At 43.5% G+C, this 20,108-nt stretch overlaps 1 protein-coding gene across 1 annotated transcript in view; it reads right to left on the bottom strand.

Annotated features, from left to right (window-relative positions):
* Positions 1-20,108, bottom strand: part of ptenb (phosphatase and tensin homolog B) — a 173,419-nt gene that overhangs the window by 19,838 nt on the left and 133,473 nt on the right. The window contains exons 6-7 of the mRNA XM_070876895.1: positions 8,054-8,198; positions 5,170-5,336 (exon numbers count right to left, since the gene is read on the bottom strand). Of these exons, the coding sequence (XP_070732996.1) occupies positions 5,170-5,336; positions 8,054-8,198 (312 nt within the window). The remainder of the gene's footprint in view (positions 1-5,169; positions 5,337-8,053; positions 8,199-20,108) is intronic.

Genomic DNA, 20,108 nt, shown 5'->3' with positions numbered 1-20,108 from the left:
TCTTGCTTTACATGAGCTCTAAAGCTCGATTCTCAGGTAGATTTCAGAAAGGTATTAAATGCTGCTTCTAAAGAGTAATTTCTGCTTCCAGAAATATAGGAAGTACATAAATAAATGAATTACAGTCATTGCACCCTCTTCTGGATGTCTGAATATATTTTCTTACTGTACTGGGGAAAGGCACCAAAGTAAAATGCGTGTGGCTTTTAGGAACAGAACAATCAAAACCAGACATAAATGCTCGAAAAAGTTACTAAATGAAATTTTAAATCACGAATAAATTAAAAAGCTTTAAGTACGCACTCATACAGACCTGGTAGAAGATTGGCTGCAGACGTTGCATGTCCTGGAGAAGAGAAAAAGCAAGGAAAGGAGGAGCAAAACACAGTATTTTTGATTGTTTTAAGTAATGAGGAACCTATGACATGGGTGGGGGGGTTGTGAGCAAAATAAAAGAATCCATCCCCAAAAAATTCCCTGATAGCTCAACAAGTTTAATTATCGAGTCACTGAACTAGATTTAATTCCCAGTTGGAGTCAAGTTAGTTGATCGCAGCCAAAAAGGTGGTAGGGGTGCTATACTTAGTCTCAGTGGATCTAGGTTAGGGATGGGAAAATCCAGCAATCCACACTCAATTGCTATTTATCAACTCCTACTGAAAATGCACTGAGTATGGACATGAGATGAGAAAAGATTAAGCTCAAGTCTGAACCTCCCGCATTCAAATGGCCTGCTGACATTCATGGCAGCGAATTGCACATGAATAAAGACCAGTTGGGTGAATTATCTCAGGGGCCTGTGCTGGTAGAACGGCATCCCAGCAATGCCTTCAGATTGGGAGGGAGTCAATTGATGAGCAAAAAAGGATCTTTTTCCTGTTGATAAGCAACTTGCTCCTGGTAGGCAAGACAAAAACGGTCTCAGACTTAGAGGGGCACATTTTGCTCCATCCCCAAATCTTATTTTCAAGTAAAAGCTACAAAATTAGATTCACTACTTCGGTCAATTACATAAGTCATAGAATCAATTAAAGAAACCAGTTAAGTACCATGGGGAATGAGTTCCTCTGAATGCTATGTGTAATGAAATCGTAAAACCATTTATAAATAATGGGTTTGCAATTTTGTTGCAGATAGCACAGAGAAAATCTCTTCTTTAGAAGGCACTAGCCAACTATGGCCCTCTGAACGATTTTCAGAACAGCACTGAACTATGATAAATAAATTTAATTTTGGTTGCTGTTTGACTTAATTCATAAGCAGTATGTGTAATGAAAGTATAATGTGCCCATTATAACAATGCTGAGTGGGAGCCAAGCCTATATTGCAATTCTGACTGTGATATGACATACTGTTACCAATTCAGCTCCCAATTCAAAAAAATACTGACTTCGTGTGAGAGTGCATGTTTCTTTACGTGTTTAAATTTGTATGTTCAGGTGAGGAATGTTAGTGCTGAGGAATGGAACACTCTCCATTTCAGGCACCCAGGATTAGCATTAAACACATCCAGCTCCAGTTCAGCAGTTAGTTTCGATCCAAATAGGCCCAAGATCAAGAGCGCCCAATTTTTCTATTTCTGGTATCAGCTATCCTGTGGCTTCAATGATTGCCAATTAATGCTAAATTTGGGCCATAACCACAAGAAACTGGATATGTCCACCAAAATGCATTTCATTTAGGACATAATACAAAGGGTTAGAATTCATGGGCATTGCTTGGATTGGAGAAGTTGGAGGGTTGGAAGCGGATCAGTGCTGGGCCCACATTTGTTTTCAATATGCAGGCAATTCAGACTGGGGCATAAGGAGTACTACAGTGAAATTTACTCACGACATAAAAGTAGAGGGCTTGCCAAACAGCAAGGCGGACACTCAGTTTAGCGAAAGCAGACTTATGAATATATTATAGAAAAGAAATAAAAGCAACAGAGTCTACAATATGAATACATTATATCATCAGGGATGAGACTACAGTTATGAAGAGAGACTCGAGATGTTGGAAGTATTTCCACTGAAGCAGAAAAAGCGGACATGAAATTTAATAGATGTTTGAAGCAGAGGAAGATACAGGGTTACAAGGAGAGAGCAGGGCAGTGAGATTAGTCTTAGATTGCTCCAGCAATCAACTAGCACAGACATGATGAATCGAATGGCCTAGTTCTGTGCTATAAATTTCTATGGTTTTTATGGTTTGCAGCAAGCTGAAAGAGACTGCCGTCCTATTACTTTGAACCTAGGTCCCAAGGGTGAAGTCCAGTGTCTAAATCAGTGCATGACAGTTCTATATATTATATGCAGAAAAGCATTACATATATAATTGTAAACCTAAAGTATTGGTTTTAATTTTCGTTGTAAAAAAAAATCCAGTCATGCAAAACAAAGTCAGATGGCAAAACCTGCCAAGTGTAATGGTGGCAATAATGGACATTAGAAATTAACTAAAATTGGTTGAAATGCATTCTTGACGAACACACTGCTAAAGTGTGTTGTAGCTTATCAAAACATTTGAAAATCTATTATCCTCCATTTATCATCATGTCAAGAATTTCACCTCCTGTACCAGGATTTAAACTGATACCCAAAGCTGATGTATATTTGGGAATACTTGTGCTTTAATTCTCACATTCTGTACAGGCGTTGCCGCATCTGATGGCTGCCACAGCCAGAATGATTTTCAAGAGAGGGGCGATGTAGACACTGCTATTGAGGAGGAGGATTGTGAAATATTAGATGAAATAAACAGTGAGAGAGGAGATATTAAGGGGTTTAGCAGCTTTGAAAGTGGGCAAGTCCCCAGGCCCGGATAAAATATATCCCAGGCTGTTCAGTGACGCAAAAGAGGAAAATAGTAGAGGCTTTGACCATCATTTTCCAATCCTCTCTGGCTTCAGGTGTGGAGCCAGAGGACTGGAGGACTGCTAATGTGCTAACTTTGTTTAAGAAGGGAGAACGGGATAGACCGAGTAATTACAGGCCAGTCAGCCTAACCTCGGTGGTGGAAAAATTATTGGAAAAAATCCTGAAAAACAGGATAAATCTTCATTTAGAAAGACACGGATTAATCAAGGACAGTCAGCACGGATTTGTTAAGGGAAGATCGTGTCTGATTAACTTGATTGAATTTTGAGGAGGTAATGAGGAGGGTCGATGAGGGCAGTGCGTATGATGTAGTGTATATGGATTTTAGCAAAGCTTTTGATAAGGTCCTACGTGGCAGACTGGCCACGAAAGTAAAAGCCCATGGGATCCAGGGCAAAGTGGTAAGTTGGATCCAAAATTGGCTCAGAGGCAGAAAACAAAGGGTAATGGTTGATGGGTGTTTTTGTGACAGGAAGGATGTTTCCAGTGAGGTTCCGCAGGGCTCAGTACTAGGTCCCTTGCTTTTTGTAGTATACATCAATGATCTAGATTTGAATATAGGGGGTATGATTAAGAAGTGCGCAGATGATACTAAAATTGGCTGTGTGGTTGATAATGAAGAAAGCCGTGGACTGCAGGAAGATATCAATCAACAGGTCAGGTGGGCAGAACAGTGGCAAATGAAATTTAATCCAGAGAAGTGTCAGGTAATGCATTTGGGGAGGGCTAACAAGGAAAGGGAATACACATTAAATGGTAGGACACCGAGAAGTGTCGAGGAACAAAGGGACTTTGGAGTGCATATCCACAGATCCCTGAAGGTAGCAGGCCAGGTAGATAAGGTGGCTAAGGAGGCATATGGAATGCTTGTCTTTATTAGCCAAGGCATAGAATACAAGAGCTGGGGCGGGGGCAGGGGGGTGTTATGCTTGAACCGTATAAAACACTGGCTGGGCCACAGCTGGAGTACTGCGTGCAGTTCTGGTCACCACATTATAGGAAGGACGTGATTGCACTGGAGAGATTATGGAGAAGATTTACGAAATGTTGCCGAGAGTGGAGAATCTTAGCTATGAGAATAGATTGGATAGGCTAGGTTTGTTTTCCTTGGAACAGAGGAGGCTGAGGGGAGACCTCATCGAGGTGTATAAAATTATATAGATATAGTGGATAGAAAGGGCCTATTTCCCTTAGCCGAGGTGTGAACAACCAGGGGGCATAAATTTAAAGTAATTGGTAGGAGGTTTAGAGGGGATTTGAGGGGAAATTTCTTCATGCAGAGGGTTGTGGGGGTCTGGAACTCACTGACTGAAAGGGTGGTAGAGGCAGAAATCCTCACCACATTTAAGTAGTACTTGGATGTGCACTTGCAGTGCCGTAACCTGTAGGGTTACGGACCTAGAGCTGGAAAGTGAGATTAGGCTAGATAGCCTCTTGTTGGCTGGCGCGGACACGATGGGCCGAAATGGCCTCCTTCCATGCTGTAAACTTCTATGATTCTATGAATGAGGTAACTTATCAAGAAATGACATTCCTCTATTTGGCATATAAATATCACATCACAAATTGACCTGGTTGTTTGTATAATCCTATCAATTTTCACAGTTCAAGACCTCAACTAGCTTAAAAAAAAAATCAGGCACTGGAGCTGGTTTTCAGTCAAAAAATACTTTTTCAATGTGATTCGCACCTGCAAAATGGACAGTATATTAAGGAAGGTGGAGAATGTAGGAAACGATTTTTAAAAAATGTGTTGCAATAGTCAGAATAACAGTTAGAAATAAAGTAACAGTTAAACATAAAAACAGAAGGGAGTGAATCGCAAGAAAAGACAGCACAAGTAGATTTTTAGCTTTAACTGTATAGGATTCATTTTTCAATAGTAGAAAGAATTACACTAGACAAGATCACATTTTCATCATAATATGAGTGTTTACATCAGTCCCTGTTTGAGACGAAACTTTAAAATGGCCTGTCCAAGTCTTTCCAGTGCCCCAGGGGTTAAACAGCTGTACAGCAATGGTTAACTGGGTATAATTTAATATGCATTGTTTGCAAAGTAAATTAAATCTCCATTAGTGTTATGCTTGACTGTTGAATGCCTTTTGGTGGTGATGGAGTTGGAGGGAGGGGTTGGAAATCGAACAGTTGAAAGTTATAATTTCTACTCGTTTTAACAAGGCTACTGAAGGAGAGACCTCCTCGAGCACTGCACTTTACAGGTTAAAGCTGCTATGTCCTTGTTCTATACCAATATATTCATACCTCTAGTTATATTAAAATGACTTCAAGTCTAGTAAGAACAAACCTTTTTCATCATCTTGTTCTGTTTGTGGAAGAATTCCACTTTAATATCTCCACATACTGGTAGAGGTTGAGGAAAATCAAAAAACATGTACTTGTCTTCACGCCTGGTCGGTCCCAAAGGGGAAGTGAAGATCTTCACCTTCAGCTGCGATACTACAAACATAGGATCTAAGAAAGAACAAAAGACTTTTAGATTTTCAGTCCTAGCAAAAAGCAGGAAATACTCATTACAAGGTTTAAAAAAAAATAGCTAAATTGCAAAATTTCTAACGAAGCCAATGTAAATTACAAATCTGGTGGCTTCAGGTGACAATTTAATGTTCACAGATATACATGTCATAACATAATCTGTCCTCCAATAACTACGCTACAAATTAGAATACAGCATCTTTTTCTAATCGAATACGGAGTTCCTTTTGTAAATGGGCACACTTTGAAGAGTAATGTTAACTGAGAATTAATAGTTCAGCAATTCATATACAGAAATTTTAATTTTACTTTTATATTTCAAGACACCAGCCAGATAACAAAGCAAAATGATACTGGTGTCAGTGTCACATGATCCTGAAACTTAAAGGGTTTATTTCAATAGCATTCAAAGCTAAAAATTCTGCTTCAATACTCGTCTACTCCTATCTATTCCCCCAAGTCAGGATCTTGCTTCCTAATGCTCTTCCTTTTAACAAACAGCAACAGGAGATGCAGAAGCAGATGCAGAAGTACTGCCCATATGAAGGTCCAAGCCTGAAAAATGACTGATTTTCTTTTAAAGTAGTACAGTCATTTGACAATTTGAGCACACGTCAGAGATTTGTGAATTTTCATTCACCTGGATGCAATTAACTTTTTATTTAAAAAAAAGCATTTTGTGTGGGGGAAGAAGAAACAGAGTCGGGTCATATTCCGGTTGACAAACAGTAACTAGTGGAGTGCCGCAGGGATCAGTGCTGGGGCCTCAACTATTTACAATCTATATTAATGACTTGAATGAAGGGACCCAGTGTAATGTAGCCACGTTTGCTGACAATACAAAGATGTGTGGGAAACAAAATTGTGAGGAGGACACAAAAAATTTGCAAAGGGATATAGACACGCTAAGTGAGTGGGCAAAAATTTGGCAGATGGAGTACAATGTGGGAAAAGTGAGGTTATCCACTTTGGCAGAAAAAAATAGAAAAGCAAATTATAATTTAAATGGAGAAAAATTGGAAAGTGTTGCAGTACAGAGAAACCTGGAGGTCCTTGTGCATGAAACACAAAAAGTTAGTATGCAGGTACAGCAAGTAATCAGGAAGGCAAATGGAATGTTGGCTTTTATTGCAAGGGGGATAGAGTATAAAAACAGAAGTCCTGTAAGAACTGTACAGGGTATTAGTGAGGCCACCTGGAGTACTGCGTACTGCGTACTGCGTACAATTTTTATCTCCGTTTTTAAGGAAGGATATACTTGCATTGGAGGCTGTTCAGAGAAGGTTCACTCGGTTGATTCTGGAGATGAGGGAGTTGACTTATGAAGATAGTTTGAGTGGGTTGGGACTATACTCATTGGAGAATGAGATGTGATCTTATCAAAACATATAAGATAATGAGGCGGCTCAACAAATTGGATGCAGAGAGGATATTTCCACGCATAGGGGAAACTAAAACTAGCGGACACAGTCTCCGACTAAGGGGCCACCCATTTAAAATTGAGATGAGGAGGAATTTCTTCTCTGAGGGTTGTAAATCTGTGGAATTCTCTGCCCCAGAGAATTCTCTGACCCTGTGGAGGCTGGGTCATTGAATATATTTAAGGTGGAGATGGATAGATTTTTGAATAAGGGAATAAAGGGTTATGGGGAGTGGACAGGGAAGTGGAGCAGAGTCCATGATCAGATCAGCCATGATCTTATTAAATGGCGGAGCAGGCTCGAGGAGTCAAATGGCCTACTCCTGCTCCTATTTCTTATTTATGTTCTTATCATGGAATCGGTGGTACATGCTGGCTTTCATTTGTGGGATGTGGGTGAAAATTCACTCTACACCAATAGTCTATGTTGTTATGGGTCCTATATGAGGTTAGGGAACTGCATTCCCGGTCTGTCTGAATTTGCATCTCTCAAGTTAAGGCAGTAAATGGGGTGCTACAATTGACTTCCTTGGACTAGGGATAGGCAAAGGAAGAAAAAAAAAAGCCATGCGTTTGCTTCTGATGGCATCTAGTGACTCCCTGCCAGACAATGAGTATGTGGGATCATGTGAAAGAGTGGTTTTTGAAAATTGAAATTTCATGAGCAGCACAAAAGAAAATACTATTGACTGCTGATCAAAACATGAAAATAGCAAGAATTATTTCTAGTTCATCACGTGCACCTCCTATTCATGCCCTGTCTGAAAACTGTCACAGCTAACAGATCTCAGTTTGATAAATATCCATCAGCCTTACGGAATACTGTCATTATTGCTCCTCACCCCCAATTCCCACCGAGAGTTGATCAGCTGAATTGAACTACAGGAAGATCTGTGGACAGCTCTGCAGATAGCTTTACACATCAGCATCCAGCTGAACATTCTGGGTCTAATCTCTCTCAACCTATACTCTGGGTAGATTCTATTTCGTGATAGAAATGATTCTTCGAGCATATAAATTTTTACAAATTATTTAACTTTAAACAAATCAGCATAGTCCAATCAGATATTGAGAAAGCACATTTGACCATTACCAGAAATATCAGTTGAAATGTTTGTATTCTAGATACTGTTGTAATACACCATTCAATTGATTTGCTGTATTTTATTGCCCCTCTGCCTAGCCAACAGCAAATTGAAGCAGCAATGTACCATTACAATTTTCTACTCGTCCCCTCCAATATATATATATCTAAAAAAAGTAAAATAAAACTTACTGCATGATCCCCCACTGCTGAACATTGGAACAGTTTCAAATTGCATCTTGTGAAACAGTAATGCCACTGGTTTGTAATCCAATCTGTGCTTCAAAAGGTAACTGTAATAATATACATAGCGCCTCTGGCTGGGAATTGTTACGCCCTAAAAAAATAAAATATACATGTGTATATTGTTTAGTACTACAGCATAATTGCTTTGAAAAGCTCAGTTTCTCATACCCAAGGTGCTCTGGTACAGTTTACTCCAATTCCTGGTAACCAAGGCATTAGAGATGCCTGGGCATACATTGTAGTTTCAAAGCATCAATTAGCAGTGACCAATTTCGCAATGCAACAATACGGATATAAACCCACCAGCATTTTAGATGACATGCAACCAAAATTCCTGGTAATATCTCTTAACTATGGTATGTTGGATCATTTGTACTGATAGGGTTCCAGAGCCCATGGCCTGTGTCTGCTAATTTTACACCGGTATACCTACTGGCAGGATTTACAAGTTCACAACAATTTAAAAAAATCAAATGCACCAACAGGTTTGATTTTTTGCTTTATTCTGATGCATTAGACATTCAAAAATTTCAGGATACACAGGTACATAAATAATCAAACATTAAATAAAGCCACTTTATCCCATTCCTCAATAATCCATGGGACTGTCTCGCTATCCTTTACACATAATTCAAACCAATTTTCTACCATCTGATTTTCCATTGTACCTTCAAAATGTGCCCACCATAGCTTTTTGCATTCCTTATAGTCCCAAAACAAAGTTAAATTCTTGTTGCATTAATTGCATTGTGTAGCATTTTATTCCACAACGCCAGCATTCTCCAAGGAAAGTGAAGTCTTGTTCCAAATATAGGGCTCAAGTTTTGGCCTGAGTTGCTCCTATTTTTTTGGAGCAACTAGTTTCGAATGGAGTATCTTAGAAATTGCAATTCTCGGCATTTAGTTTGCTCCAGTTCTAGTGAGTTAGAATAGTTTCATTTTAGAACAGATTTTTTCCAAAAGGGGGTGTGTCCAGCCACTTACGCCTGTTTTGCAAGTTTAGGCAGCGAAAACTTACTCCAAACTAATTTAGAATGGAGTAAGTGTAGATTTTTGTGCGCTCAGAAAAACCTTGCCTACACTTAGAAATCAGGAGTAGGGAACGAGAGATTGGGGGGGTCGGGGAGGGGGGATTGCAAACATTAAACACTTCACTTTTACAAATAAAGAGCCATCATCAATAATAAATAAATCAATCAAAATTTTTTTTTAAAAATCAATAAATAAAAAATTACGGTTCTACTCACCTACTGCAGCACCAGGGGACCCTCCCCAGTGTGTCTGTCTCTCTGTCTGTGTTTTTGACAGCGAGAGGAGGGGGGGGGAAGAGAGAGAGGAGGGGGGGGGAAGAGAGAGAGGAGGGGGGGGAAAGAGAGGAGGGGGGGGAAAGAGAGAGGAGGGGGGGAAAGAGAGAGGGGTGGGTGGGAAGGGAGAGGGGTGGGTGGGAAGGGAGAGGGGTGGGTGGGAAGGGAGAGGGGTGGGGGGGGGGAAGGGAGAGGGGTGGGGGGGGGGAAGGGAGAGGGGTGGGGGGGGAAGGGAGAGGGGTGGGGGGGGAAGGGAGAGGGGTGGGGGGGGGGGAAGGGAGAGGGGTGGGGGGGGGAAGGGAGAGGGGTGGGGGGGGGAAGGGAGAGGGGTGGGGGGGGGGAAGGGAGAGGGGTGGGGGGGGGGAAGGGAGAGGGGTGGGGGGGGAAGGGAGAGGGGTGGGGGGGGGAAGGGAGAGGGGTGGGGGGGGGAAGGGAGAGGGGTGGGGGGGGGAGGGAGAGGGGTGGGGGGGGGAAGGGAGAGGGGTGGGGGGGGAAGGGAGAGGGGTGGGGGGGGGAAGAGAGAGGGGTGGGGGGGGAAGAGAGAGGGGTGGGGGGGGAAGAGAGAGGGGTGGGGGGGGAAGAGAGAGGGGTGGGGGGGGGAAGAGAGAGGGGTGGGGGGGGGAAGAGAGAGGGGTGGGGGGGGGAAGAGAGAGAGGGGGGGGGAAGAGAGAGGGGTGGGGGGGGAAGAGAGAGGGGTGGGGGGGGGAAGAGAGAGGGGTGGGGGGGGGAAGAGAGAGAGGGGGGGGGAAGAGAGGGGGGAGAGAGAGGGGGGGGAAAAGAGAGAGAGGGGGGGGAAGAGAGAGAGGGGGGGGAAGAGAGAGAGGGGGGGGAAGAGAGAGAGGGGGGGAAGAGAGAGAGGGGGGGAAGAGAGAGAGGGGGGGGGGAAGAGAGAGGGGGGGAAAGAGAGAGGGGGGGGAAGAGAGAGGGGGGGGGAAAGAGAGGGTGGGGGGGGGGGGGGAAAGAGAGGGGGGGGGGTGGAGGCTGAACGGGCACCGCCGACGATGTAGATGCCAGGCTGCAGTCGAAGACTTTGGGCGGGCCGCCCTCAGCAAGATGCCGGGTGGGCGGGCTCCGCCACCGCCGCAGATGCCCGGCCGCCGCTAAAGACTTCGGGCGGGGCCCGCCCCCAGCGAGATGCCAGGCGGGCGGGCCCCGCCGCCGACGTGGGGGCGTGACGGCCGAACGGGAGGTGGGGGGGGGGGGGGGGGGAAGAGCGGTGGAGCAGGAGCTGAACGGGAGGGGGCGGGGGGGGAGAGAGGCCCAAGTCCCGATCTTCGCCCAGGGAGCCCATCCGGCCAGGGCCGGCATGCAGCGGGCCCCTCCCACGCAGCCTCGGGGGTGAGGAGCTACTGCACATACGCGCACACTCGAGCACGCGTGTGCAGAGGTCCCGGCATTGTTTTCAGCGCCGGGACCTGGCTCCGCCCCCGACCCCTTGTGCTGCGCCACGCCGAGCACAAAGACGTCCTGAGGAGCTTGCAGAATAACAAGGTAAGCTTTCGGCACACTTTTTACTCCAGAAAGTCGGCGCACCTTATGGAGGTGCACCGTTCTTAGAGGGCGGAAACTTGGGTCGCAATATTCAAAGTTTTGTGCAAGATGGTAGCATCTCTGCAGCACTGACCTCAACAGTATGTGGTCAAGATGGCCAGAGAATCAATCATACCACAGCCACATTGCCCTCTGCTCGCTTACCCACCTTAGCTCTGCTTGCGTCCACACAGACACTGACATCTCATTAACAGCAACTCCATGAGTGCCATGGGTGACCAGCTTTCTCTGCCCCTAACCCAGACTGAGCACCCCCACTACTTTTAAGCAGTTTTCCCACTTCACACTAACAACCAGACAACTATCCCATCTGCCCCCACATAATCCTCATCTACAGCTCAGCTATGATTAACACCATCGGAGATCTACTATATGGTGTCGACCACCATACCCTCTTTGCCCTACTTCTACCAAGGAGAGCGAATGTCTCGGTTTTAATTTTGAGAAGGAGAAGCAATTACACTGGAACAATGGCAATCATTCTCGCCCCTCCTTTGCAATCCAGAGAACATATCTATTCATCGGAGTGTGTGGACGAAAGCTGGATACGGTCTCAAAAATACTTTGTAGTTTCAGTATTATTTATTTTGACTTCGACTTATAAATTTCTTTCGATACAGTACAATCAAATTGTGTTCACCTTTTTCAATTAATAGAATGAGACTGGAACAATGAGCATTAACAGCTATTCACCATTGCGACCAACAGTTGAGCCAAGTCCTCTCCTTTCCCTGGATCCACACATCAAATTTCCAGCAGCGGTGGCTGGTAGTAATCAGGAACCACAACCTCAATGGATTTTCACCTGATGTTGCTGAGCCATGCTGAGGTTTATCTACTTTTTCTTTTGGGAAAGGTTTTCATTTCCAGGTGAATATTAAATTACCCATTCATCTAAATGTCCTTAGTAAGCAAAAATCCAGTGTTGATTTTAATATATTGGAAATAAGAGTTCATGAAATGCCCATGGGGAAACGTGTTACCCGTGATCTACATGTGTAAGCAACACATAGATGGTGAATCGGAGAAATAACCAATTTATTCCCCTACATCAAATTGGTTACGTGGAGATTTGTTTTCGAATAAATTAGCATATTTGGGAATTGCAAATTATATAATAATCAATGAGACCAGAAACACGCACAAATACGATATGACAGCTGAACATGTGTTACTGCACCATTTCAAATTTTGCTATATGAAAGGAATAATGTTCAGCTGCAGTCTGGCAATTGGGGAATAAGTGCAGCACTATTGCCACAAGGCACATAAATACAGCAAATCCATGGTAGTGGGAGAGTAGCAGTTTCAGTTGTAATGTCTCACACACACGCGTGCAAAATAGGGCTTGATCAGAGAATATCAATACACTGTATAAATATTTCTTGTATATTATTCCTCCCTGCATTTTCTCCCCTCTTCTCTTAAAAGTATGGACTCTTCAATGTTCCACAGGCACCAGTAGCTCTCTGGAATTCTTCATGGGAGCCAAAACAAATGAGCATGATTTGATCTTCACCCAACATTACAGTAAATTTCCAGCAGGAATTTCTGGTTAGTGCTCATTCCTCCCCCTCAAACCTCCAAATACAAAGGCACTGAGGGCAATTGTAGTACACCAGCTATTGCTTCAACTGCAATCAGCTAACTCAGCAGAGATCTGGAAAGGAACTTCGGCCTGTCTTGTCTAAATGGCTTAGAATCACATTGCATGGTGTCTTTACCCACTGGGCCATCAGCTGAACTCACTGCACTGAAGATTTAGAACAGTTTCAACGTTCACATTTTTCTAGGAGGACCTTGCATGATATTCTTGATAATACCAAGAAATTGGACTACAAGTTGAATGAAAGTTAAACGTAATAAAATATATATATGATGCTTTGCAGTAAGTGGTGCTAGTGATAATGTTTATATATTCATTTGTTTGCAAAGCTCACTTACTATTAATTTTCTTTTTTGAAATGGACATAATGAGTTGCTTGTTTAACACCCATCAGCACCTTATTTTTACTATATGGATCGATCTTTCATTTACTAAATCCTTGGATTATTTTATTAAAAGTTAAAAATATCTCTGCACAGCATCTTAATCCTTTGAGAAGCTGCCTTAAGGCATACGCCTTGATCCTCTTTCTCACCTCACATCTATTACACTGAAGTAGTTCTTACTTCTGCTGTCACTCAATATCTGTGTACAAATCATATTCTCTTGCTGCTTCTGTCAAAGGAGCACTGCTGCCAGAAAAACAGAATCAAGTGAACTGACACTTGGTGTCCGACTTAATGAGTCAACCCGTCAAATATATTCAGTCCATTCTTTCATAAGTTGAGTTTTTCCATTTTGGTCAATCCTGATGCCACACTCACTGCTACAGCATGGAGTTTACAGTAGCCCAGAAATTGCGGTCGGGGGCTTCCCACGGGCAGATGCCTCCGACCTGAAATATCCTGGAGGATCGTGGGATTCCGTTGGGGAGGCCTTCTCTTCCCGCGTTGCGAAGTGCGCCCCCGTCCTCCAGGTTCCCACACAGAAGGTGCAGTCACGTGTGACTGCACAGCCAATCAGGTCCAGTATTCCACAGCTTTCTCATTAATAGCAATGGGAACTCCGTATCTACCAGTTCACATTGTTATTAATGAGAAAAACAAAACACACTAAACACAATAAAAAATAAAAAACACACCTCACAATTAAAATTAAAGTTAATAAATGCCTCAGAAAAAAATATATATTTTTCCGATTTCTTTTAAAGTTTTGTAATTTGGGTTAAAAATAAACTTACCTTAGGGTTTTCAAACAATAAAATGTGTTTTTCTTGCCCTTGCAAAGGTCCTCGCTCCAGAGATGCATGCGTCCTGTCTAGCTCCAGCTTGACAGATCGGAAAAGCCGATTTTTAGCGCAAGTGCATTGTGCGCTGAAAACCGGCTTTTGCGATGCCTTCCCGGATCCGTAGACACTCCGTACGGACCCGGGGAGGCCGGGATTTCCAGGCCAGTATAACTGTCTGTGACCGTACACATAAGAAAGCTTTAATAAAGCAATGTAATTAGTTACAGGGAACCCTGCTGAAGATAACAGAATAACTAATGAGGGACAGATATAGTCGGATGGGATTGAAAATAATTAAACTTGTCTAAAATGTAAAAAGTATGAATTATGCAAGAAATGTACATGTAAACTATTTAGCTCCTAGAGCTCCCTGCTACAAACTACTTATGTGAATTGGGAACATTGGCAACACTGATATTTTACAATATGACAAGATCGATACAGTTGAGGAAGGTCATCCCAAAAAAAACCAGGCACATCATGTCATCCCAAAAAAAAACAGGCCCAATATCAAGCTGTTTTCAAATGATTCCAGGATTTCTTCCACTACCCTACCAGAAGTCCATTCCATGCGTTGATCACTGAGAAGATTCCCGACACCACACCTAAATCTGTATTTTAATATTTTGAATCTGTGCCCCTTGTCCCTCTCCGTCATCGACCATGTACTTCCACCTCTAACATCACCTGCCTCTTGCTCCTACCTCAGCCTGTCTGCTGCCAAAACCCTCAAACATGCCTTTATCACCTCCAGACTTGACTATTCCAAAACACTCCTGTCTGGCCTCCCATCCTTTACCTTCTATGAACTTCAGCTCATTCAAAAGCCTGTTGCCCATATCCTATTCCGCACCAATTCCCACTCACCCAACACCTATGTTCTTCCTGGCCTACATTGGCTCTTGGTAACTCAATGCCTCAAATTTAAAATTCTCATGCTTGTGTTTAAATCCCTTCATGGCCTCCTTCCTCCCCATCTCTGACCTCCTCCAATTATACAACCACCCCTGAACTCTGTTTCCTGACTGGCCTACTGTGCAGCCCCACCTCCTTTCACCCAATCACTGGCAGCCACATCTTCAACACCCATGTCCCACACTGTGGAATCTTCTTCCAAAACCCTTCCACCTCTCTTCTCCTTTAAGACTCTCTTTGACTTAGCTTTTGATCATTCCCTCCTAATATTTCCTTCATTGATTTGGTGTCCATTTGTTTCTCACACTTTTGAAGCACCTTAGGACTTTTTTTCTACATTAAATGCGCTATATCAACACAAGTATTGTTACTTTAAAGTAGAATTCTGGATTTATCTTTTCTATGAAGTTTACTATTTAAACACCTCGAAGACGTCATCTCCCTTCTGGTTTCTCCACTTTTTCCCCTCATAATATAGTCCTCTGGCATTAGGGATCAGCCTTGCAGGTCTTTTCTGAAACCCCTCCAAGGCTTGAATGTCTCCCTTATGTCATGGTACTCAAGGTGTGGTGTGACCAGGGCACTGTATAGTTTAAACATGACTTCCTCTGAATCCAATTCTACTGTTTTGGCTGGATAATTTAGTATTCTACTACACTAACTACAAATTAAAATTTTTTAGAGCAGACTTCAGTACTGTAGCTATAAAAGACCTAAGGTTCCAACTTTTCAAATGAGAAAACAGAAGTTACTGCTATTAATCAATTTGTTCCATTCATAGGATTAAGAAACTATCAGAGAAACAATGGCAATATAGTGAATAGTGTAGTGTCCAACCATCAACAGACCCATTTTTTGGGGCCAATTTTCTCCACTCCTCCATCACCATCTTCCTCTCCGAAAAGCATTAATTCCTGCTGGGGTAAGGCTGCAAAATGAGCAGGTGCCCTCTATTATCTCACGCAAACGACGATATGTGACGTTCAGTTTGTTGGCATGCTATTCAACTGTGGTAGGGCATCACAGTTGAGGCAGATCCCAACCTATCCCTAACTTGGCATCCACACATACTTTCCTGTAAGGGTCACTGAACAGCAATCTGAAGCATGGCTCTGGTTGGGAACGGGAGGTTAATTGCCTATCCCCCAAGTTCAGCTAGACAAACGTGAATTGAACCTACGCCAATTTTAGAGAGTCAATTCACGTTACCTTTACCAAATGAATACTATAGCCACCAAATGGTGGGAAGAAATTAAAGGAGCAGAAGTGTGAAGTGATTCAGTTTTATCGGAGGAGAACCGATATAAATTAAACGGTACAATTTTAAACTGGGTGCAGGAACAAAGAGACCTATGGGTATACGCACACAAGTCTTTGAAGGTGGCAGAACAAGTTAAGAAGGCTGTTAAAAATACATACTAGATCCTTGGCTTCATAAATAGAGGCATAGAGTACAAATGCAACAAAGTTATACTAAATCTTTATAAACCACTTGGTAGGCCCTAACTGGAGTATTATGGCCAGTTCGTGGCACCACACTTTGGGAAGGATGTCAAGGCCTTAGAAAGGGTGCAGAGAAGATTTACTAGAACTAAATACTTCAGTTACAGGGAGAGACTAGAGAAAGTATGGCTGTTCTCCTCAGAGCAGAGGAATAAGGAGAGATTTGACAGTTGTTAAAAATCTTGAAGGGTTTTGATAGAGTAAATAAGGAGTAACTGATTCCAGTGGCAGAAGGGTCGGTAATCAGAAGAAACAGTTTTAAGGTAATTGGCCAAAGAACCAGAGGCAACACAAGAAAAAAAAATTACACAACGAGTTGTAGAATTTGGAATGAAATGCTTGAAAGGGTGGATAAATACTTGAAGGGGGAAAATTTATAGGGCTATGAGTAAAGAGCCGACACAGGCACGATGGGCCGAATGGCATCCTTCTGTGCTGTTCCATTCAATGATTTTATGAACATCTGAAGATTGACAGACCAAATTTTAAATAACAAAGTTGCGTTGCTCTATACTGTGGCCCGAATGGGTAACAGCCTCCATGGGTTAACGGGCCCAATTTTGGTCAACCAGTTTTTTTGGTGCGCTGACCCTTTATGCACTGGAAAGGGCACCAAAAAACTCACTTAGTATCCTGGCCCCTCTGCCGAGTGTCCCAGGTCCTGGCGCGGCGTCCATGGTGGAGTGGGGAAGGCGGAGCTACAGCCCTGCGCCGAAAATACTGCCGGCATATAAGTCTGCGAAAATGCTCCTCGCCCTCCCAACGTGTCCTGCAAGCTGTCAGCAGGACCCGATGTTCGCTGCCCCTAGCCGTGGCTGAATGGTCACCCGCGTCTGAGTGCAGCCCAGGCTGTCAGAACCCTACCCTAGATGACGTCAAGCCCTGCCTTTCCTCTCTCCCTTTCCCCCCGCCCGCAGCCCCCCCACCAGATGCGTCTTTGCCGGCCGCCCCTATCCCACGCCGAATGGTCTCCCGTTCAGGACGGCCTGCTGCCTTCCTTGGCCCAAGGTAGGATTTACTTAAAATATTTAATTGTTAATCAATTGTTTACCTGAGTTCTTTATTTTTATTGAATGATTTTAACTTTTATTTGGAATGTTTGGTGCTTGGGTGCAGGTCCTTCCTTACTTACTTGCGCCGATTTCTTAACTGCCTGCAATGTTTTTCAGAGCTGGCCACATACGCTGACCTAAGTGGATTTGGAGTAAGTTTTTGCTGGTCAAAGTGGCATAAATGGCCAAAACTGGCGTAAGTGTCTGGGAACACCCCCCACTTTGAAAAAAAACGGGGGAAAAATCGTACCTAACTGACTTACTCTGGAGCATTTTTGGGGGCAAAATGGCATTTTTTAAACTTACGCCAGAAAAAATAACTTACTCCGAAAAATCGATGCAAGTCATGACCAAAGTTGGGCCCAAAAAGTTATTTCACGCTCATCTTCACATTGCTGTAGCCTGTGTAGAGATTTGCTTGCAGATCAATTGTAAAATCTTCTATATTTTAGTACATGGTTGGGTACCTTGACATCTTCAGTCAAAATAAGTTACATTGAGCCCAAGTTTCCACATGATTTGCGCCTGATTTTTCGGAGCAACTGGTGGAGAACGGACTATCTTAGAAATCGCAATTCTCCACATTTTTTTTTCTGCAGTTCTAGTCAGGTAGAACAGTTCTACTTTAGAACAGAATTTTTTCTTCAAAAGGGGGCGTGTCCGGCCACTGACGCCTGATTTCAAAGTTTCCACAGTGAAAACGTACTCCAAACTAAAGTAGAATGGAGCAAGTGAAGATTTTTGTAGAACTGAAAAAACCTGTTCTACACATTAAAAAATCAGGCGCAGGTTACAAATTAGGCGTCCAGAACGAGGAGGGGGGGGGTGAAAGGAAGCCATTAAATTCTACAATCAATCCTTATTTATACTTCTCCAAATATTATACAAATAAATCCAACCTGAATAAACATTTATAAGCAAAGAAAAGATTAAATAAACCATCTTCCTACCTGTGTGAAAGTTCTTCAGGCATCGTTCGAAGGAAACCGCCGTTTGTTGCCGCGCAGGGGAGGGAGGGGAAGGAGACAGCGGCTTGTTGCTGCGCTGGGGAGGGAGGGGAAGGAGACAGCGGTTTGTTGCTGCGCTGGGGAGGGAGGGGAAGGAGACAGCGGTTTGTTGCCGCACAGGGGAGGGAGGGGGAAGGAGACAGCGGTTTGTTGCCGCACAGGGGAGGGAGGGGGAAGGAGACAGCGGCTTGTTGCCGTGGAGGGAGGGGAGGGAGGGGAAGGAGACAGCGGCTTGTTGCCGCGCAGGGGAGGGAGGGGAAGGAGACAGCGGCTTGTTGCCGCGCAGGGGAGGGAGGGGAAGGAGACAGCGGCTTGTTGCCGCGCAGGGGAGGGAGGGGAAGGAGACAGCGGCTTGTTGCCGTGGAGGGAGGGGAAGGAGACAGCGGCTTGTTGCCACGCAGGGGAGGGAGGGGAAGGAGACAGTGAGAAGGGAAGCCTCAGTGCTGATGGCAATGTGGTTTTATTAAAAAATTTTCAAAAATTAAACAGCTACAAAGAACTACAAAAATGGCCGAGTGCCAATGTTTTCTTCACACTGAGCATGCACGAACGTTCCAACGCGCAGCGTTGCCGGCAGGAAAAAAACTAATTTAAATAGTACTCGCCCCCTCCCACTTACAAAATCGGTGCGAGTGTAAGGCTCCGCCCCCCTGGGCGCCGCGCCAAACAGACAAGGAGCTGCAAAGCACTCGAGAATAGCGCGTTTTTTTTCTGGCGCCGTTTTAGGTGTGAAAAACGGGCGCCCAGCTCGGAGGGGTGCCCGTTTTTTATCCTGTAGAAACTTGGGCCCATTATGATGTCACTATGCACCCAAGTAGCATTATGTAAAAGGGTGGTTTGTGGATAATTATTTTTAGAAGTTAGTAGGGGTCATTCCTACATTACAACAGTGACTACACTTCAAAAAGTACTTAATTGGCTGTAAAACGCTTTGGGACGTCCGGTGGTCGTGAAAGGCGCCATATAAATGCAAGTCTTTTATATAAAATAACTATGGTCTTGTTCATCCTCAAAGATTTTCAACCTCAATGTACAAATTGAACATCGCTATCATCCTACAGGGAACAGGGATGCTAATCTTAGGATGCTGTGCCTTTCAGAATTTTATGCCCTGCGCAATCAAGTAGCCTTCCTTGCTCTGAACCTTGCCCGTAGTTATTTGGCCAGAGGATGCTGCACTAATCATCCAACAGTGAACAATAGATCAACTCCAAGCCACATCAGGCAAGAAAGAGCAATGAAGGATTGGTTGGTAGAAAGATTTATATAAGAAAGTCAAATGAGCAATATTATACCTGCAGTAGGAAATTTAACTTTCCTCAGATGTTCGACCACCACATAAAATAGGAGCGTATCAAACAAAATACAAAAACTGGCAAGAGCAAACACCAAGACAGTGTGAAGCATAACTCCCAAGTGTTCATTGCCCAGAGAGGCTCAGTCGTGACAGCAATGCTTCTGTAAGCATGCATATTACAGACAGTCTGGAATAGAATGTTCCATATGTTGCTCCAAGATGTTGCTGCAAAGCGATAAATGCCACTATCCAGCATGCTTTGTTTAATGAGTTCACAAAAAAATTCTCTTAAATCAAACTGTGGATTTTTATTCTATGGATGTCAAAATAAAACGTGAAGTAGTGGATACATTTTTGCTGAGGCAAAGTGAAACTCAGTTTTTGTGTGAAAAGAACAGATGCTCAAAGATTGCCTCATCCACATGTAAATAAAATGAAGTGGTCTGCTGCTAACGCATGCATTCCACTAACTCTATTAAAACAAGGGCCAGTAACTGTTTTTGGTGGAAGTAACTTTAAGCAGCAGAATGTGAACTCA

The sequence above is a fragment of the Pristiophorus japonicus genome, chromosome 3 (genome assembly GCF_044704955.1).
Source record: "Pristiophorus japonicus isolate sPriJap1 chromosome 3, sPriJap1.hap1, whole genome shotgun sequence".
NCBI classification, from domain to species: domain Eukaryota; kingdom Metazoa; phylum Chordata; class Chondrichthyes; family Pristiophoridae; genus Pristiophorus; species Pristiophorus japonicus.
The sequence above is the reverse complement of the archived record's forward strand: the minus strand, read 5'-3'. Positions and strand labels throughout refer to the sequence as shown.